General features: G+C 53.8%; 6 protein-coding genes across 6 annotated transcripts; 2 read left to right on the top strand and 4 right to left on the bottom strand.

Annotated features, from left to right (window-relative positions):
* Positions 1-210: 210 nt before the first annotated feature.
* Positions 211-1,131, bottom strand: PG986_000454 (uncharacterized protein; the record flags this gene model as incomplete). The annotated part of the gene is made up of 5 exons (XM_066836676.1): positions 211-287; positions 376-624; positions 711-747; positions 806-815; positions 911-1,131. 5 exons carry the CDS (start codon positions 1,129-1,131, stop codon positions 211-213), a joined length of 594 nt encoding a protein of 197 aa, XP_066705569.1.
* A 1,891-nt stretch (positions 1,132-3,022) lies between these two features.
* PG986_000453 (proteinrelated to CSI2 protein) lies at positions 3,023-4,129 on the top strand (the record flags this gene model as incomplete). Its single annotated transcript, XM_066836675.1, has 1 exon — positions 3,023-4,129. The coding sequence occupies one exon, from the start codon at positions 3,023-3,025 to the stop codon at positions 4,127-4,129; it is 1,107 nt and encodes a 368-aa protein (XP_066705568.1).
* Positions 4,130-5,264: 1,135 nt separating this feature from the next.
* PG986_000452 (uncharacterized protein) lies at positions 5,265-9,785 on the bottom strand (the record flags this gene model as incomplete). The annotated part of the gene is made up of 3 exons (XM_066836674.1): positions 5,265-7,605; positions 7,675-9,344; positions 9,399-9,785. 3 exons carry the CDS (start codon positions 9,783-9,785, stop codon positions 5,265-5,267), a joined length of 4,398 nt encoding a protein of 1,465 aa, XP_066705567.1.
* Positions 9,786-13,073: 3,288 nt separating this feature from the next.
* On the bottom strand, positions 13,074-17,589 carry PG986_000451 (rad8 and Rdh54p; the record flags this gene model as incomplete). Its single annotated transcript, XM_066836673.1, has 2 exons — positions 13,074-14,161; positions 14,226-17,589. 2 exons carry the CDS (start codon positions 17,587-17,589, stop codon positions 13,074-13,076), a joined length of 4,452 nt encoding a protein of 1,483 aa, XP_066705566.1.
* Positions 17,590-18,424: 835 nt separating this feature from the next.
* Positions 18,425-19,263, top strand: PG986_000450 (mitochondrial 37S ribosomal protein mS41; the record flags this gene model as incomplete). Its single annotated transcript, XM_066836672.1, has 2 exons — positions 18,425-18,439; positions 18,511-19,263. The coding sequence occupies 2 exons, from the start codon at positions 18,425-18,427 to the stop codon at positions 19,261-19,263; spliced, it is 768 nt and encodes a 255-aa protein (XP_066705565.1).
* Positions 19,264-19,470: 207 nt separating this feature from the next.
* PG986_000449 (CMGC/CDK/CDK7 protein kinase) lies at positions 19,471-20,766 on the bottom strand (the record flags this gene model as incomplete). Its single annotated transcript, XM_066836671.1, has 2 exons — positions 19,471-20,492; positions 20,559-20,766. The coding sequence occupies 2 exons, from the start codon at positions 20,764-20,766 to the stop codon at positions 19,471-19,473; spliced, it is 1,230 nt and encodes a 409-aa protein (XP_066705564.1).
* Between the last annotated feature and the right edge of the window lie 174 nt (positions 20,767-20,940).

The following is a 20,940-nucleotide window of genomic DNA, read 5'->3' as shown; positions in this document are numbered from 1 at the left end:
TGCCAATTTTGCTGCTTTTGTCTTTCGTCCCCCATGCCAGAACGCCGTTACAATGCTTCTTCCCATGCTTAAACTGCATTTCGAGGAAACTGGACAAATCTTTTAGTCCGAAACAAAACCCCCAAACGCCTTGAACCCCGAAATCCCTAATAGTTTCTTCTTTATGCAAATGATGACGACTCTCGTACTACCGGCGGAATGGAAACGGACTTAATGCGACACCTCCGGCAGTTTCTCAATCACATATTTACCCCTGGCTACCGACATAATAGGGACACCAGGAATGCCTGTATAGCAGGGTTAGCTCAAATATGCCGGGAGAATCGACATCCAGGGGGAGGGAGGGGGTGGGCAGAAAGACTGGGCGATACTTACGTCGCACGCGGTTCTTGAGGTCCTTGTCGTTGGTGGCGATGATGTAGATGCGGTGTTTCATGACGGTGTTGACGATGCAGTCGTCGGCGTAGATTCCCTTGTGGTCGCAGGTCAGGCGTTCCCAGCGGGGGTCGCGCGCGATGCGCAGGGCGAGGCGGTACTTCGGGCCGAGGCGCTCGAGCTCGCCCATGACGCAGTCGCTGATGATGGGGTTGGCTTTGGCCAAGAGGACGTCCATCATGGATTCAACTATTCATATTGTCAGTTTTCCCGTGTTCGCAAGTCGCTTCTGCCTGCTCGGTTTCGAGGGTTCGAGAGGGTTCGGCAGAACGTACGGAGAGGCAGCTTGCGCTGGATAGTATGCGACAAAAACTAGATGATTATTCGGTCAGCAGGGCGCAATGGCACGGCGAAGGAGTTCGTTTCGTACGTTTGTATCCCTATTAAACAGAGTCATGGTTAGCAAGGCTGTTTTCTCCATTGGCGGCGGCGCATGGCACCGTCGGCCCAAGTCAGAAGGAGGGCCAAGACTTACACAAGGACATTGTAAGGGGGCACAAGAGCAGTGTTGGCCTGGAAGAACATGGACGAGGGCATCTGGGGCACCTCGCGGACGAGCTCGGCCTTGGCTTTCGACTTTGGGTTCTGGGGGTTCTTCTCCTCGCCCTTGGCGGCATTCTCGCGGCGGCGGGCGTCCTGCTTGCCGATGACGCGCTTGACGGCGGCGAACTTGCGGGTTTTCTTGGCGACACCCATTTTGAAGTCTCAGAGGCGGCAGAGAGGGATTGGATGGTGAAGGTGTCGTGGGAGGGATTTCGGTTACTATTCGTAGTAGTATCGTCGAAATGCGCCTAGCAGTCAATCGATAGACAGACCTTACGCAGATTCCAGATTCCAGGCCCCTCCGGCAGAATTCGCAGCTCGAAAGTTGCTGGAACTTTTGACCGCCCTGGAACTTAATGGCTCCGGGGTCCGACCAAAAGAAAGAAAGAAAAAATCCGCGCTGCTGCAGGACCCATAAAGCTTGGAGTGCTTAGGCGCTAGACGCGCCCCCATTGAATGCAGGACCCCCGAAAATGCATAGTAGTATATGGGGTCTTAGATTGCGACGTCACTGGACACTGGACACTGGACATGCATGAACTCGATGCATCCCTATCGGCGTTCGCTTGGAATGTTTTGCAGACGGTCGCAGGGAGCAACGGCGAAAAGTCCATCAACAGGCCGATGTTTATTGCGCGCTCGCGAGTCACCGACCAAGACTCATGAAATACTTATCTGAGGTCTGAACAGAAATGCAGCAGCATCTGGCATCTTTCCATGACGATGGACTACTTACCACCTTTGCACCTGCATATGAGCTGATGTCTAAAATGAGGGTAACAGTCACACGGGCCCGATGCTGGTCAATTGCCCTGTCCCCCAAGAATAGCATCCCTAGATATTGCCCCGGGGTTTTTGATTTCCCAGTTGCCAGTGCGTTGCCGATGCTTGCGCCGGGGCGTTTTGAGCGCTGTGCAGCCTTTCACAGCATAAACGTACATAAACTGCCAGCAGCTGCCAAAGCGTCGCCAACCGGTGGCTGATTGCAGGGCAGTTTGCAGTTTGCAGTTTGCAGGCCGCAGCGCGGCGCAGGTAGAGCAGCCCAATCGAGTAATGGCGGCGCGGTTCAACAGCAATTTAGCCTCTGGTGCCTGGTCGTCTGGAGGGCTGGAGGGCTGGAGGGCTACATAGTCGCCGGCCGAGGAAGAAAGAAAGAGAAAAATCAAAGAGGCCCTTCTCCAGCTCACTGGGGCCCGCCTGTCTGTCAATGGATTGTAGCGCTGGGACCTATCGCAGGGCCTAGGCTCTAGGCTATTGCGGATTACGGGGAGGGACTACGACCAACTGAGACCTTTCGACAGCCGCTCCACTCCCTTTTCCTCGTTTCCCCCTTCTGATTCGGGCTTTTAATGCATCGTATTCCACTGATTCCCTCCCCCCAAAGTCCCCAACCCACTCACTCCCAGTCAGTCCACTCCAGCCCACTCGCAGGTCCCTTCAGTTCCAGTCCCTCCAGTCCCTCCAGTCCCTCCAGTCCCTCCAGTCCCTCCAGTCCACACCACACGGTCCCCATACGACCTCCCTTTCTCCCACTTACAGAGGCACACCACTATTATTCACATATACACACACACACACACACTGTCGGCGGCCAGAAAAGCACCTCAACCCAGACAAAAACACACGATGCGACGTCGCTGAGGTCGCTGCCGTCGTCTACTATCGAACTCCTTAGCCAGCCCAGTAGCATGCCATCATAAATAATCCCACTCTTTCTTCTTTCCATTTTCGCCTCAGCCACGCTCTCTTTGATACTGAAACACTACGATCCGACGAACCCAACTCGGCTCCCTCATTCGCTCGTCGCATCCCGTGTCGCGCCTCCCGTTTGAATGTGCATCTGAGGAAAAGAAAAAGGCCACCAGCCAAGCCGGAGCCCACTCCCGCGCAACACAAAACCACACGCTATTCGAATAAGCCTTGGCCAATTCCCACTTACACGGCCGACCCTGTCTGCTCGTCTCAGGCGTCCCGTGACTGTAACACGCGATATCCATTTCGATTTCGTCTCAAAAATCATTACTCGCCGTAGACGGTTGCTGCCATGGCCCGGTCACGCCCGTCCTTGAAGCGGGCACTGCTCCTGTCCACGTTCGCGCTCTTGGCCGCTACCGTCGTTGCTCAACCGCAACAACCACCTGCGACCAACAACGCTCCTGCTCCTGCTCCTGCCCCAACAACCGCCGCCGACGCGAAACCGACCACAGCGGCCACCACAGAAGCCCAGACGGATGCCACCACGAAAGCCGACCTGCCACCTCTGACCACCGAAAAAAAGACGACGGCAACCACATCGCCGACGACCGCTGACAACAAGCCCAAACTCAGCACCACGTCTCCTGGCAAGAACATGCCTACCCTCCCGACCCTCCCGGGCTCCTACAGCTACCCGCCTCCGGCCGTTCCGGACACGCGCAATGCGCCCTTCATGCGCCAGTCGACACTTCCCCAGGGCACCTTCTTCATCATAGTAGGATCGATTCTGGCTGCCATTGGTGTCGCAGTCCTGGTGTGGCGTGCCGTGGTTGCCTGCCTCCTGCACCGTTCCGTCAAGCGCGCCGCACTGGCGCAACATCTGGCCAATGACAAGGCCGGCATTCCCGGCGCCGGCGTGGCCAGTACCACTGCTCCTCCTTTCTACAAATACACGGATCAAAACTCGGCAGGCTCTCTGGGCGCTATCAACGCCTCGGCCGGCCGCGGAGTGCGTAGGACGACCCGCGGCCCCGTCCCCTCGTCTACGCCGAGCCAGACGAATCTGTTCTTCTCCCCGACTGCTCCCGGCGGCACCCAAGCCGGAAACCGCTCGTCCACCTTCTTGCCCTCTGGCTTTTATGCGGCTGGCCAAGGCGCCCCTCAGCAAAGCTCGCGCCAGTCTATCCACAATTCGATCAGCATGTCGGATCTCCGCCCCGACTCTCGTGGCCTGGCGCGTCCGGAATCCAGGGGCTTGGGTCGCCCAACCGAGTCGCCTGGTCTTGCACCGCGTCCTGACCCTCGTCGCAACATCAGCACCAGCTCGGTCAACATGGCGCGCCCCACCAGCCAAAGGGCTCCGAGCATGTTCCTCGACGACCTCCTGGACGACACGCCCGGCCAGTTCCCGCCGCCTCACAACCAGCAGTGGGACCAATCCAGGGATCGGTTCTAAGCAGTCTGGGGAGCTAAAGGAGTTTTGGTTTATATTATTACACATCTAATTAATGTATTAGTCGGATGGTATCGTGGGGTTTTCCGCGATTCCGTCCGGGTCCGAACGCATAAACAGGCAAAAAAACAAAAAAACAAAAAGGCGTATGCATCATGCTTTCTTCCCAGGAGAAGGGGGTGGGTAGTTTTCTTCTTTGATCGAAACTACTTTAGATTTCTGCAAATGGCCTGATCACTCACTACTACTGTTGTCATTGGTAAACCTCGAAGAGAGGGAGAAAGGGGGAAGGCATCAAGAATGGAGTTCCCGGTTCTGGATGGTTGATTATGCTCATCGCATATTCTGTTTGTCGTCACTACAGTAAATACTACTTATTTTCTGATTCATGTTTGATCATGTACCAAATCTGATGCTGTGACTCTGCTGCGGGGCTACCAAGTTCCATGGTCCCGACAGTGGTTATATTAGATTATTCGCGGAATTTGTGTGGTGCTAGTCATAAATGCCTACCTCTATGATGGGTGATGCTCAGGCGAGAAATATGTTGCTGGATTAATTGTAATGTGTAATATGTGTGTACGTACGCGTATTTATCTTGTCGTTGACACCTACAAACTAATACGAACATGTCAGCGCATCTTGCATACTCCAGCCACTAAGCACACATGTTACACAGAGACAGACAGTTGGTATGTGCATTATTCATGTTGTGTATTATCTAATAATTTGGTCAGACTGGACCGGTACGTACACGCAGATATGTCTCTTTGTCTCTCTATACGTTCGAATCGTGTCGTTGATGAAGTATCCAACTTGGAAACATGCCAAGAAGTTATATACTTAGTGCATGGTGGCCATATACCGTCGTCGTCGTCGTCCTTCGTTCGTCGTTGTGCCCAGGACCCCCACCTGCATGTTTAAATAATAAGTAATATGTAGTAGTTATCCCAAAACTCCGTGGTAATAAATAATAACCAAAACCGGATCAGAAAGCCTGCTGCTGGTTGGCCCGATGTGAAACTCAATCACCGCAAACAATGTGGCATGTTGGTAAATCCAATGTCACGCTTCGATGCATGGGCCAGTAAATGAAACTCCAACAGACTCATCAGCGGGGTGCTTCTTCCCGCCCTTTTTACAACTCCTCGTCCTTCTTCTCACTGCTGCTTCCTTCCCTCGGCCCCTGGTCTTCCAATGCGATGGCCGTCGGCAACTCGTTCTTGGCTCCGGCAATATCCTCGAACCGGATCCCGCTGCGGTCGCACATGCTGCGGAAGATGCCGTCCTCGTTCTTCCAGAGGTTCAGGGGCGTGTCGAGCTCGGCGATACGGCCGGCATCCATGACGCAGATGCGGTCGTAGCCGATGATGGTGCGCAAGCGATGCGCGATGCATAGCAGGGTGCAGCCGCGGAAACCGTTCGCAATGGTGCCTTGGATCTTGTCGTCCGTCTCCATGTCCACCGACGAGGTGGCCTCGTCGCACACGATGATGCGCGCGCCACGCACGAGAGCGCGGGCCAGGGCCATGAGCTGCCGCTGGCCCAGCGAGAAGTTCAGACCGTCCTCTTCAACCACACTGTCCAGATTGATGCGCGACGGGTCCTTCTTATCCTCGAGCTGGGCGTCATGGGGGACCAGATCGGCCTGGCGGAGCGCCGACCAAAGCTCCAGATCCGTGTGCTCGTTGAAGGGGTCGAGGTTGCCGCGCACGGTGCCGCGGAATAGGGTGGGATCTTGAGGAATGATGGCCAGGCGCGAACGGAGATCGTGGAGACCAAGGGTGGAAATGTCGAGGCCGTCGATGGTGATGTGGCCACCCGAGAGCTCCACGAGTCGGAAGAGCGTCGACATGATGGAAGACTTGCCGGCACCGGTGCGACCAACAATACCTACACGCTCGCCGCCCATCACATGCATATTCATGCCCTTGAGCACCAGGGGCAGATCGGCGCGGTATCGCATCTCGACATTGTCAAAGACAATCTCACCCTTTTCGGGCCACGACGAGCGCACCTCGACGGTGTGCTCGGGCGCTTCCTGCTCGAGCTGATTGCCGTAGTACTGGAGACGTTCCACAGCGTTCATGCCGTTTTCCACCTCGGCCAGCTGCCGCACGGTGAACTGCAGCATCTGCACGATCGACAGGATGTAGGACAAAACCAAGCCACCGATGGAGGGGTTTACCGAGAACCGGGCAGTGACGACAAGGATACCCGTGGTAAACACCAGCAGGTTGCCGATTGTATCCAGACGCATGGACAGCCACCGCTGGTTCGAGAAGGTGAGGTAATAGGCCGAGTTCATCTCATCTATCGAATGGCGCAGCTCCGCTACGAACTTATCCTTCAGTCCATATGCGCGGATGCTGGACACACCCGACAGACCCTCACCGAACTTAGCGAAAACCACGGAGCGGAGTACGGACTCGAAACGCTTGACTTCGCGAGCCGAAGATCTGTAATAAGAGGCCGCAAGGATGAAGATGACCGCCAGTGGCACCAGCGCGATAACAAAGTAGTAGAAAAAGGCAATGATCAAGGCAAAGACCGAGATGATGGTGGCTAGTGTCAAGAAGTACATTCTCATGGCATCCGTCAGATTGTTGTCCATCACATCGACGTCTCTCGAGAAACGGTTCGTAATGCGGCCAAGCGGAGTCGTGTCGAAGAAAGACATAGGGGCCCTTAGAGTCCGGAACACAGCTCGTCGAAGAAGAGCCTTGCTGGCGGTCGTTCCGAAAATTGTCAACTCGATCGAGAAAGCGAACATCAACAACGCCTGCATAGTGCCGAGACCCGCGTAGACACCAATGTAAACACCACTGGAGAATCCGAACTTATCGGAAGTCCAGTACGACAGCCACAAACTGGTCGCAATGTTGGCACCCTGGGACGTAATGAGAGTCAAGAAGACGAGAGGGGCGAGCAGGATAGAACCAGCGGCTCGCACGTAGTCGCCATAGACGGACCAGGGCACACTAGCCACTGCTCGTTCCTCGGCCTGCATCAAGCCAGGGGCGCGCTTCTTCTTCTTCTTATCCTTGGTCTCGGCAGTCTTCTCTTCAACCACCGCCTCCTCATCCTCCTTCTTCTCTTCTACGGCCGTTGTCTCCATGACTTTCTGGAAGTCGGGATTGTTGGCCATCAAGTTGGCGAAAGTGTCGACAGCCTGAATCTTGCCTCCTTCCATCCAAATGATGCGATCGCAACGGTTGAGAACCCAAAGCTGATGTGTGGCGAGAATTCGGCACTTGTCCTTTAGAAGACCGGCGATAGCGTTATCGAAAATGTGACGACCGACATGCGCATCCACAGCACTGAGCGGATCGTCCATGATGACGATGTCAGCGTCGTAGTAGATGGCGCGTGCAATATTGAGACGCTGTTTCTGTCCACCAGAGATGGTGATACCCCTTTCACCGATTTCTGTAGCATCGCCATTAGGTAGCATGTCCAGATCAGGCTGCAGTGCGCAACTATATCAAAAGTCAGTTGATATTTGAAAGCCTTTCAGGGCAGTTTCGAACCAACAAGGATGTACTTACGCTTTGATCACCTCGTTATACCATCGACGGTCCATATCCTTGCCGAACAAGATGTTTTGGCGGAGCGTAGCGTTCTGGATCCAGGCATACTGAGGGCAGAAAGCCCTGTTGGCTCCGAGAACCACCTCACCGGACGTTTTACGCATATCACCTGCCAGGGCCGACAACAAGGAAGTCTTCCCGCTGCCCACGCCGCCGATAACAGCAATGAGCTCGTTCCGTCCGACCTCGAAGTTGAGACCGTGCAGCTTGAACGGTTCGCGTTCCTCCACCAGGGTGCTGGTGTCGTCCGAACTCGGGGCGGGAGTCTTTCCCTTTTTGGTCGCGTTGGCTTTCGCTTTATCCGGGTCCTGAGTCGTGGTGCGTTCCCAAGTGAAGCTTGCGTCGTTGACCTGCACCGCAACCTCAAGGTCTGACTTGATGACGGCCTCGTCTTCTTGTTCCTCACTCAGGAGGAACTGTTCGCAACGTTGAAGGGACTGCCACGCGTCGACGACTTGACCGATTACCAGGGGCAGTAAGTTGAGCGGCATACGCAGGCCGTTGAACAGCGCAAGAGACGAGAAAACTTGGGCTGGCGGGAGGTTCGGATGCGTGCGTGAGTAGACGATGAACGACAACATCGAGGCGTAGATGGGAAGCGACATGCTGACGGCGTTGATGGCATTTCGAATGGCCAAAAGAATCTGAATGGCGTGGATCTCCCGGTTCCGGATCTCCGTGAGTCTCTCCAAGAACGCCGACTCCCAGCCAAAGTACTTGACAAAGCGGACTGAAGATAGAATTTCCTGTGTCAGGCCCACACGCTCGTCGGTAATCTTGTTGATGACACCTCTTCGCCGGAAGAGACTGCGGATGGCTCGAGTCAAAACAGGTACACCGATGACCAACAGGGCAAATCCAGCCAAGGCGCTATATGTCAAGTTGATGAGCAGCACCACGAGCGTGATGATGCAGGTGATGGGAGCAGTCCAGATCATGTGGAATAGCGCCGAGGCTTGATCGATACGGTACGTATCAACACTCATGAGGTTGACGATTTTCCCGTTGTTCCACCCTGTTCCATCGTTAACCGGGCCCTTGCCCTTCTTAGCCTTCTTCTTTTCCTTCTTCTCGTCCTTCTTCTCGTCCTTCTTCTCCTGACCTTCGCCCTTTTCTCCCAGAGTCTCTTCGGAGGGGTTCTTCGTCGTCTTTTCTCCGCCAGCTCTCGCGCGCCCGGAGATGATCATGGACTTTTCGAAAATTGTACCGATCAAAACACCACGGACTTGCCCACCAATCATCATACCACGGTAAATGAAATGATTCACGCCTATACTTTGCAAGAGCTGCATGACGGTAACTCCGATGACGAGCCCCACACCCGCGCCAATGTGCGGCGCAGGCTCGCCGCGCTGGGAAGCGACATAGGCGTCTTGAGAGAACTGGATCAGGTAGCGCAGTGTGAAGGGCGACATGACCTGGAAGATGGACGAACAGAACTGGCAGAACCCGCCTATCCAGAACTCGAGGAAGAAAGTTTCGTGGAGTGCCCATACTAAGGGGTTCTTCTCTTTCTTCTCAACTCTCCGGTTGAAGGACTCCTGGAATCTGGCTGTCAACTTCTCGGCGGACCTGTCAGGGTTAACAGCCCAGATATCATTGGGTTCTAGTTGTCGCTTATAGCCGACCTATTTGCGGGTTAGCAGGTATCTTCCGCGCCGGGCCAGATAAGCGCAACTCACATTCATCAGTGGCGCCATCCACTGGAACGTCAAGCGACTCAGAAACCCGGCATTGTATTCCCTCGAGACCTGTCGCTCCTTGGGCACAGGCGGTATAGACCCCCATCGCAGAGGGTTGGGCTGCTTATACCACGGTTTCGATTTTTGCGGGATAGATGCTCTGGATGTCGTTCGGGTTAGATTGCTGAAATCGGTGGCCTGGCTCTGGGTGCGCTTCATCTCCTGGCGCTCCTGTCGGGTCTGGATGGGCTCCGACTGGTGGCGGATCTCGTCCTCGGCATCATTTTCGGGGACGTCCGGGGCGACTTCCTCTGCGTTGGTGGGCGCATTGGCTTCGGCCAGGGGATCTGCCGGCTTGGTCTCCTTGTCGAACGGGTCGTCGGGCATTTTAGTAGTAGAGCGGACTGGCTTCGGGCAACACTCAACTCAGCCAAGAGTCGAGTATTGGGGTCCGAATGTCGCTATATTATCCAGCGGGGGGGCGGTATCGCTTTTGCGCATGCAACAAGACCTGGTCGCAAGCCAGAGATACGGTATAATGGTTCTTCAATATCCCGTCCCAGAGGTTCGGAGAATAAAACAGAAAAGCGAGACGGGGCGAAGAATGTAGCTCGGAGCTTTGTGCAAAATCGGTTTCGAGGATAAGACAGTCTAGGTTAATAAAGGTGGACTAGTGATTCCTCGGCGGCACCCAAGCGCATTCCACGGACTCGGAATCGGGATGCGGACTACTGTACGTGGTATTTTTCAAGGGCTTATTCAGACAGCGAATTGCTGGGGTGACACGGCGTTGGGACAGGCAGCAGCAGCAGTAACGAAGCAGGTGGCGACAGAGACGGAGAGAGTAGAAGCAGAGAGAGAGAGAGAGGAAGCGAAAATGTGCAGCGACGTGAGAAATTCGGTGGAATTTGGAGCGAATGCACACAATGCGACGCGACGGACGGGAGCCACTTCAAGTAATGGGAATCCGGGCGGCAGCTTCCCAGATAAGACGATATGTAATGACAAGAAGTACCACCCGCGAGAGGTACACGTACTGACCTACCCATCTCCATACCTAAACCATGATGATGCCTCGACTCTCGGGCCCCGCACTCTCCACATAGCCATCCTGGGCCGTATATTGCATATTCGCTATGGAACGAATGGGAGGCGTCGAAGTGGGCGCCAGCACCCGATCTGGCAAGTCAGTAGGCCGCAGAACGGGCGTAGCGAGCCAGGGTCCTTGGGTCCTAGCCACGGATGACTATTACGACGAAGCTAGGTGGTTGAAACGAAGGATACAGACGGACACGGAGCCCCGACGGATGGATGCCTGTACAGTAGTGGCAGCTAAGGCGGATTGATCAGCTGGGGCCGAAGCCGAAGAAGAAGCCCATTGATGGGTCTTTTTTTTTTTTTTTTGCTTCTTTACTTTTATTCCAATCTGTACTAATACCAGAAAAGGCAGGGAGTGCCCACCGCGAAACCGTTGGTCCTTGCTTACGATTGGATCTGTAGACATCCTCATGTTACTTTCCGGCACACGTTCCTGCTGTAGGAAAAAAAATCAACATCAAATCAAAGACAAATACTCCGATGGTGACGTCGAATTGTGTGATAGCTATCGCAACAATGAAGTGATGGATTACAACATCAAATAAGCTAGGTTCCGAGCTACAGTAGCCAAGCCGTAGCTACCCATGTGCAGACAGCCCTTTGCTTACCAAGACTACCTATGTGACTGTTTGCTTATTCCGTCTAATGATGGGACGACCGTTCCTCACTCACGGGGTTCGGGCAATATGGAATTTAGCCAACACCGACAACTTCTGGTTTGCTCTGACGAGGCTTTCGACTGCCTGGCCTGACTCCTATTCCTACAAGCAACTCCTTGATTGCTAAGCCATGGACTAGAAAAAAGTCGGTCAACAACTAACTATGTGGACTATATTCCAAGAATCCACCATGGTTTATAAGGCCGGGAACCCGCAGCCAGACTGGTGGCGTGCGTGGATCGACAGCAAGACTCGGGACTCCTGACAAGCTGCCCCGACCGACCGGGCAGCCTCAAAAAGCATAAGCAGCCTCAGTTTGTTTGGCGGGCCGAATGTTCGGGGATGGGATTGGTCAAATTGACCGTTTTCTACGTGATTCGATCCGGCCATTTCTCCGCCGGCGTGTCTGCGATATGGAAATGTACATATAAAAACAGGAACCACACATGCCAATAATGCCCGAACGCGCGGCATCCAGCTGGGGAAAATATTACTCGCATCGCATTTTGATCGCTTTCGGAAAGAAAGAAAATCCTTGGACTGAGCGACCCATCCTTGCTCGGACTTATGGTCTAAACTCCAGGCACGGACCGAGACTCTAATCAAAGATCTGAGGATACATCCCGAGAAAAACTGATGTGTCTGGATTAATATTGCACTTCAGCCCCAATGCAAGCCAAACCATTAAAAAAAAAAGAGTCCTTCTTGGCATCGAAACTTTCAACAAGCGTGCCCGTTGCTTGGCCTTTTCACCCGAAGCGAAGTAGAACAGATTGCCCCAGGAAATACCATAAAGGATCGACAAACTAGTATATAATACATATAGTCTGCCTGCTTGCATACTTGCTGCTACATCATTACCTACATCTTGTGCATGTCCTACACTTTGTGCACTTGTCCGGGTCGCAGGCTCGGGAACGGTTCTTGCCGATGGATGCCTCCAAACTGCTGGGATCCAGGTAATGAAGAATTATGAAATTATCCACTGAGTAAAAACACTGAGGTCGTTTCTTTTCCCCACGTGCAGTGAACACTCACTTCGCTCTCGACAAAAAAAAGAAGAAGAAAGAAAATCGAAAAATGAAACGTTGAAGTCGTTTCCACGTAGGTATGAATGAGTGAGGGGGGAAGCGAATGCACAAGTAGTCGTCGTCGTCTACCTAACTTCAATGTTCTTACTTGCCCCCCCGAACCTGAAAACACTCATGCGAAGCCATCAACCTACCAACACCGAGCCGAGCCGAGCCGGTTCAAGTCACTTTAAGTACGGAAAGTGCATTCAGCAGCTACCTGCTTTTCCTCTACAGGACTACCGAAACCAAAAACGGTCGGCTTTCGGTGCTCGGTATGTCAGCAACATTAAAGATACCTAATAAGATATATATTATAATAGAACCCTCCGGAATCATTGTAAAGTCGGTGTGCCGAGTCCGCCTATCAACAGGAAGATACGCCGGCATACGGCGTGATCAAAGAATATGACTCGCAGTATGCATTGCGCCCGGCTGCAGGCTTTGCATATGTAGGTTTTTACATATCATATTACGCGCATGCTTTTTGATAAGAAGCATGTTGCACATCGGTATTGGACGGACTTTTTTTTGGTCAACACATTTAATCTATATTGATCGTCTTCTTTGATATGGTCGACACTGCATGCAACCGTCAGGTGCTCCATCATTTAGTATCCCCAGCAGCAACGGTTGCTGCTGCTCAATAACGCCAAGTAAAGACGACCGATCATCTATTGTGTGCCATTCCTCCACGCATGTACAACCCAGAAACCCTGGCGATAAAGAAATAAGCTTGTACAATTCACCCTTGGTTGTTGTAAGGTGTCCAGGCCGAAATGCACTAGTGTCGTTGTATACATTTAGAATCGTACATCTGTCGTGAACCAACTCGCAGTAACACCAACTCAGGAAGCCCTGTCGCGGGCTTCTGCAGCCTCTCCGGCAAGGAATCTCATGACGGCCGGGTTCTCGAACCGCTCGTCCTGGGCTGCCGAAGTCGCCTCGGCCGCCTTCTGTGCAACATGTCCGAACAAGCACTCCCACAAATCGTTCTGGTCCACAACTTCGCCCAGCTGCTTGTCTTTGCTCATCAACTTGGACAGGGCCGCCTGCTGGAGCTCCATGGAGTTTGCCGCCTCAAGGTTCAGATCTGACACGTCTGGTGTGGTCTCCTTAGACTTGCCCTTGCGGTCGGTTTGGGCCTGACCTATGTGCTCCATACGCCGCTGTACAGAGAGGTTGTAGATGGACTCCTCCACCGTGCCTTCCACAAGATAAAGCCACACGGTCGTCTCGTGTTCCTGGCCAATCCGATCCACTCGGGCAATGGCCTGGAGCTCCAAGGCCGTGTTGAGCAGAGGCTCGCAGAGGAAAACATGACTGGCATTGACAAGATTCAAGCCACTCGCATGCGCTCGGGCATCCATGAAAAAGCACTCTATACCTGGATCCTCCTTGAAGCGAGTAATGCCGTCTTTGGTGTCAAATGAAGAATACCCGATGCGATGGTAGTCAAATGCGCGACCAAGTACCTCAAGGAACCCCTTGAACTGGGAAAAAATGATCGACTTGGCTCCCGGGTCTTCCTGTCGCAACCACATCAGGTGGCGGATGAGTGTGTCGATCTTTGTAGCAAATGACGGCCCACTAAGATCTACCTGTCGAATTTCCTGCAACTTTTCCTCACTGAACCTCGAGTAGATACCCGGCTTTCTGGTCTTGTGGGGAGAGTTGCCATCTGGAGCAGACGGATGCTGCTCGGAGTGTATCTTGAGTTTGGACTCCGGGCGTAGAGAGATGTCGTGAAGCATGGATGCATTGAGTACTTTCTTGCAAACAGGGCAGTTATGATGAGCCCTGTACCACAGCATCATGCACTCCTTGCAGAATTCGTGACCGCAAACCGTGAGTACACCGAGCGTGAAAGTGGATTGACATATGACACAGAATCTGGGCCCCTGTGACCTTTGTCCCGCCTCCTTCAAGTGCAGCACTAAAACAATAGTCAGCATGTGCAGTCCGTCGTGCTGGGCCAGATAGGGTAGGCCAGAACTTACAGTAACGGTGTTTGGACTGGGCATCGACGATTTTGTGTTTTATAGCAGCCTCTTCACGGAGTAAGCCATTGAACAGAGCATCGTCATCCTCGTTTTCTCCTCGCTCCCAAGGAGCCACAGTATCAGAGATTTGCTGTAGTTGTTTGTAGTATTCCACCCGCGCATTCATGGCATCGGTGAACCGATCCAATTCTTTCTCAAGTCCATTTGCACCCTTGGTTTGCGCGCCAATCTGATCTTGGGCAAGCTTCAGTTGCTCTTGAACTATTTCTAGTTCGAATTGGGCACGTTGGCTTCCGTTCGTTACATCGTGTCGTAACTTGGTTGCTAGCTCTCGCAAGTTGGTCACGACAGCTCTGAAAGAACCCATCCCGGGGTGAGGTTTGATCTCCATGCGCGACTTGAGCAGTTCCAGCAGCATCTCGGGGTTAGGACCCTCTCCATCTTTCGCTAACCGCTCTGCGACTGTCGTCTCATGTTTCACGCGCTCGTTGACCAGCCCAGTAAGGATATCTTGGCGATCTGCAATCACGGCTCGCAGAACGTGGGTGTAGACCATCAAGTCATCTTGGATCTTAGTAGAATCCTCGTATTCTTCACCCGTGATCTCAGCCTCGCCATCTTCATCCACAAGAGGCCTAACAAGGATTTGAATGACTTGCTCCCGCCACTCGTCGATCAAGTTAGCCTGTTCGTCTAACACGCCGCCTAGTTCTTCCAAGTTTTCTAGTACTCGTCTGCTCTCAAGACCCTTGTGCACAATGAACTGAAACTCGGGCATTTCGACGAAGCTCTGAGTGGCGGCATCCTCAGAGAGCTTGTTCATGTGCTTTGCAGCTTTGTCGTGTGCTTCTTGTAACATCTCCTTTCTGATCTCCTTAGCGGTTTCGTAGTACTGCATCTCAAGTTTCTCGTATTCTTTGAAGTCATCCGACTCAGGCTCAGTCAACTCCTCATTGGTTTTGATCTGGTAGTTTGCGTTGGCAATGAAGAAAGCTGCTTTGTGCTCAAGTCCAAAAGCCAGCTGAAGCCGTCGGCGTGCCTGTCCAAGTCGTGGCGGGACCTTTTCTCCTTCAGATTCCTCGGAAACACTCTCATCTTCGTCCACGCCATCAAAACCGGCTGCTTTAGCACTCTCCAGCTCAGCCTCGAATTGCTCGCGACATTCAGCAACAATCACCCGGATCTCTCCAAGAACTTCCTCCCAGATCGAAAGGGCCTCCTTGACTCTTGGCGAGTTTTCAAGAAGTTGGCCGCGTCTCAGCTTGGAGCTCATTAACTGCCTTTGGTCCGTCCGAATGGATTGCTCCGATTGCTCGATCATTGCATCCAGTACCTCCTCGATAGTCCGAAGGGGCTTGTCCCTTTGAGCTGTACCTCGAATTCGTCCTGGGCCTAGTTCAGGGTGCAGGACAGTTTGTCGTAATGAAGCTAGTGCGCTTCTAAGCAACGCGAGGGTTGCCGGGTCTTCAGGATCCCAGTCCTCCTTAATAGGAGCACCCTCGAGATCTAGGCCACAATTCCGAGCCCATGCCTGGAACTCTGATCGATAATGTTGCTCCTCGACGGCAGTGAACGGCATCGTCAGTACATAGCGCTTCTGGTGAGGCAGAACAAGTTCGTCTCGGACCGCTCGTTTAGTGTGGCGAAGTGCTATACGGTTAAAGAGAGACGCGAATAAGTGTTGATGTGTTGTAGTCAGTCCCTCCCATGCCCACGGGTACGATGCGAATGGTTCATATCGGAGGAAAAGAAGTAAACCCCATAGATCCTTCACGTTATCCTTGACCGGTGTGCCAGTGACACCCCATGCATTGATCCGTGGGATGACCCGAGCAACTTTGGCAGCGGCACTCACGCCGCTCTCGATTTGCTGGGCTTCGTCAAGACATACCCGCCACCAGGAGAGCTGCACCAAAGGCGACTTCGGACGGGGATATGTTCTCGCATGTCGCATTGATCGTTTCGGAGGCTCCTCGGTGAAGTGTATCTCTGCTTGCAAAACATTGTAGGTTGTGATCACTACATCGTGCTCGGCTAACTCCTTTAAGAGTTCCTCGCCCTTTCCCTTGTATCGCTTAATTCCATCATAGAACATGACGCGGAGGCCTGGTGCATGCTTGTTTACCTCGGACAACCACTGGTTCTTCAAGGTAGCCGGAGTCACGATGAGAGTTGCGCCGGTAGGTCGAACTTGCTGACCACTGTAGGGGTCGACAATTTTGGGAGGACAAGCTGGCCGACGGTGCATTAGGATAAGGGCGATAGTCTCGACAGTTTTCCCCAGACCCATCTCTTCACTGAGAATACCTCCTTTCGGAGCTGTTTCTAGTTGTCGAAAGGGAGCAATGTCACGCGTAACCACTTGATAAAGTGTGCTGGAGAAGTAACTCCGACCAGTACTATCCGTCAACTCGTCGAATGATAGAGGAAGGTCTGATGCCCCGTGGTCCTGACTGGGTTCCAAGTACGTCCCATTCCATGCAACGCCCTCTCTGTGGAGCAGCCACTGCAGTGCTCTGCGCTGGAAAGGGTACAGCTTGGCCTCCAGTCCAAGTACATCAGTGGATAGTAAGTCGGTATAGTCCTTGGTGGGAATGCATGCAGCATCGTAGAATGCTTGGGCCGAAAGGGAGGCAGCATTGAAGTCACCCAGAAGATCAGGAGGAAAGAATTGAGTCTGCACCTCCCTAGATAGTGTTCGCTGCGCGGAATTCCGGAGGCCGGCGTAGAAGTTCGAGGTGGGATTCCATTTCAATCTCAGCCGCAAAGAAATCGTATCCAAACCTGAAGTGTGTCCCCGTCGAAACTCTACGTCGAAGTCGACCAGAAGTCCACCTTCGGCATCTTCTTCATTCCGGCTGGAACTGACAACCTTCAAGATCGTAGCTACTGCTCGGCTTACGTCGGGAGGAAGAGTGAGCGTTGACTTGATCCGTCTCCGGGCCCCTTCTTGGCCAGATATGGTGAGTTCCTTGGGAATAGCTTCGCCGGCATCGTCTTTTGCAAACAAGCAATGCAGCTTCACATGATGGCTGGCCCCGGGCCGTGAAAAGGCGAGGCGTGGCTGCGCTTTCAAATGCTGCGGTCGGCTGGGCCTGCTAAGACGAAATGTCTCTTCAGCAACTACGACTGCATCTGGCAGGATAGGTGGGCTGTGGCGGGCCCTTTTGCGCGGTCTCCCGGGGACTTCTTCCGCCTGTAAGTCCAAGGAATCGCCATCTGCAGCATCTGTGGTCAAGGTTGGAAGAGACGACAGGAGGTCCAATAATGCAACCGGGAATGGTTCATTGAGCTGCGCATAATCCACTATAGTGGTGGCCTTCGCACCGGTCGAGCGGGCTTGAACTCTTGGGCGGCCCATCATGGATGAACAGGCAGGTTGACCTGGTTGTTAGTGGGGGTCCATGAGGATATAAGGTTGATGATGGAAGATGAGATCCAGATGAGAAGATGAATCGAAGTGATCTAGGCAGCAGGTGCAGCAGATGTACAGCTGCCAGTGCGCTAGATATAAACCACATGTGCCATGGGTGCTTTATGCAGGTGGTGTCAAACAGGGACCTTGTATGCGACTTACTGGACAATTGGGTGGGATGTGGCGGCGCCGGAGTTAAAGCTGCCCCGCTATATCAACACCACCCTTTCCCCAAGTCCACTGCTGCAGGTACCTCAGCCTATTGATACCCCAAGCTCAGGGCGAGGTGACCTTCAGGTCCGTCAATTTGGAGACAGTCGGTGAGAAATAGAAAGCTATGGTATGAATACATTGTTCCATAGGCGTTTGTTATCATTGTTGTGTCTGCATCATACGCGAGGCAGGTGTATCTCGTTGTTATTCGAGACATTTGACGCTACCTAGGCTAGGGCGCGTCGGTACATCATTAAACTGGACCTCAGTAGTTGAATCGTTCAATGTTGATCGGTGGACCGTTCGGGGCACTACAACTACACCCACCATGCACTAAATCAACTCCCTAAGCTAGCTCGACCCGGAACTTGGATTTTTCCATGTAGCAATTGAATTGAATTGGCCGTCAATTGAACTTTTTGAGGATCGCGAGATTCAAAGGCTAGATTGGGTTCAGTGGGCTGTAGCGCACGACGACAAGACCAATTCAGTCCCCTTTTCTTGATCTCAGCTAGTCTATGGCGAACTGAAGAGAATATATACGGCTTGCACAAACCATCCCGCCATCATGGGGGCTTTCAAAGTAAGTATACACCCAGCTCCTCTCGATGCTATCGTTGTTTGCCCGCCCTCTCGCTAACTTCTCCGTCTAAGCCCATACTGCGACCGCAGCAGCTGCGCCCGCTCCTCAACACCGCGACTCCCACCCCTAGCACATTCTTCCCCCGCCCGGCGGCGGCGGCGACGATATCAAGCCAATTCGGCTCGCGGCCCTCCTCCACCTCCTCCACCCAAAAGAGCGACAACGGAGCCGCGCCGCCGCCCGAAATCCCGGCCCCGACGCCCTTCTGCCCGGACGTGCAGACCTTCCTGACGCTGATCGGCCGCGGCCTGGGCGGCCACGCCTCCAAGTTCCCGACGTGGGAGGCCCTCTTCTCGCTCACGTCGGAGCAGCTGCGCGAGCTCGGCATCGAGCCGCCCCGCACGCGGCGCTACCTGCTGCAGTGGCGGCAGCGCTTCCGACGCGGCCAGTTCGGCATCGGCGGCGACCTCAAGCACGTCTCCGAGGGCGCCGCCGACCTCCGGGTCCTCGAGCACGACGCCGACCCCACCAACCCCAAGCGCTACGTCGTCAACGTGCCCGCCGGCCAGAGCGTCAAGGACACGCCCCTCGAGGACCTCTCGCGCGTCGTCGGCTACAAGGTTGAGGGCGCCCGTACTATTGTCGGCCCCTACGCGATGCAGCTCAAGGGCGGCGAGGGCGCCAGGGTGGTCGTCAAGGAGGGCATGTGGGAGGACAAGCGTGGCCGCAAGATCGACGGTGGTGAGAGAAGACGTACCGAGGTCAAGTACAAGAAGCGCATCCAAGAGCGTAAGGAGCAGCGGGAACGAGGAGAAATCCCATAAAAAACAAGATGTAGAAACCAGCTCGGATTTATCCCTATTGCGGCAACCGCTCAGCAGCCTTCTAGGGGAGAGTCGCCAGCATGTAAATTACGGCATTGTGCATATACTGTATTAAGCATTGTATTCAATAAATGGCAGAACCCTAGACGCCATGCAACTTGACCTTTTCTAACGCCTGTACCACGATGCTATCCTTCTTATGCAAGTCTATAGTGGACCACCAAAGTCCAGCTTCCGAGCCACCTTGTTGGTTTTATCTTCGTCTACGACACCCGGCCGACGCTTGAGATCAGCCCCTACTTTCTCCTCGCCTTCGCCTCCAGACTTCCTGGGCAACTCCTTCTTGCGCGTAGGCTTCGGGTCCTTGTGCCACCAGGGGTGCTTCAACATATCACGGGCCGTGATTCTCTTCCGAGGGTCCAGGATCAACGTCTTCATGAGCAGATCGACGCCCTCATTGCCGACGGTCCCGAACAGCGCGTTGTAATGGTCCTTACCCAAGACGGGCGTGATCTGGTTGCTGATGGTGTATTCGGGCAGCTTGGTCACGCCGGGCCAGTTCTCCTCGGTCGGGGTGCCGACGCCCTTGCAGATCAGCTCGATCTGCTCGAGCTCGGTGTTGCCGGCGAGGTACGGGGCGCGCATGACAAGCTCGGCGAACACAAGCCCCACGGACCAGACGTCGACGGCCGCCGAGTAGTGTCGGGCGCCGAACAGCAGCTCGGGCGGGCGGTACCAGCGTGTGATGACGTTGGAGGTCATGGGGCGGTAAGGGTCGCTAAAGCTTCTGGCCAGACCGAAATCGGCCAACTTGACCTCCCCGTCGGCCGCGATCAGCAAGTTGTTGGGCTTGATATCGCGGTGCAGCACAAAGTTCTCGTGGCAGAACCAGACGGCGCGGGTCAACATGCCCATCCAGGCCTTGGTGTCGGCCACACCATAGTGCACATTCGCAGTGTCTTTGATGAGAATTTCCAAGTCGCCAAGGGGGAGGAACTCGAGGACCAGGTTCAGGTTCTGGTCTTTGGAGGAGAAAACGGTGTGTAGCTTGATAATATTCGGATGATCGAGCTCCTGCAGGTGCTTGATTTCGCGGACGGCATCGGGCGACATTCCCTCGGTGTATTCCTTGTTGATCTTGATCTTCTTGATGGCGACGAGCTGCGAGGGGTCGTTGCGCACTTGGCCCAGGTAGACGTTGGCGTAGGTACCCTCACCAAGCTTCTTCCCTAGCGAAAGTAACCGTTAGAAACTGTAATTGCGGTCGACGAAAAGCAAGGATGCTCTTTCCATACCTTTGATGTACTTGCGCTTCTCATCCTCGTTCATCTGCTCCGATAGATCCAAGGCGGCCGATTGCACAGCAGCGGTGGCGTTTGGGGCCACTGCAGGCACAGGCGTTCCATTCGACGAAGCCTGCGCCGGAGCAGCATTCTTCAATGGCGAAGATACTGCTCTCGCAGCCGGGTTCGGCAACCCATCAACCAGAGGGGAGACTGCCATCTTGGTGTGGAGGCAGAAGATGGTGAGAGGTTGTTGTTCAGAAGGACCCTTACCCAGCTACATATTTTCAGCTTTGTGGCTGGACAGGCTAGGTAGGTAGGTAGGTAGGGATAGCACATGCCTCTCCAAACTCCAAACCACCAAATCCAGGTGGGTATTACGTTTGCGGCCTCA

This window comes from Apiospora aurea (assembly GCF_038362705.1).
Source record: "Apiospora aurea strain CBS 24483 chromosome Unknown utg000001l_segment0_segment0, whole genome shotgun sequence".
Classification (NCBI taxonomy): domain Eukaryota; kingdom Fungi; phylum Ascomycota; class Sordariomycetes; order Amphisphaeriales; family Apiosporaceae; genus Apiospora; species Apiospora aurea.
Note: the sequence above shows the minus strand (reverse complement) of the source record. Positions and strands in the feature narration are given on the sequence as shown.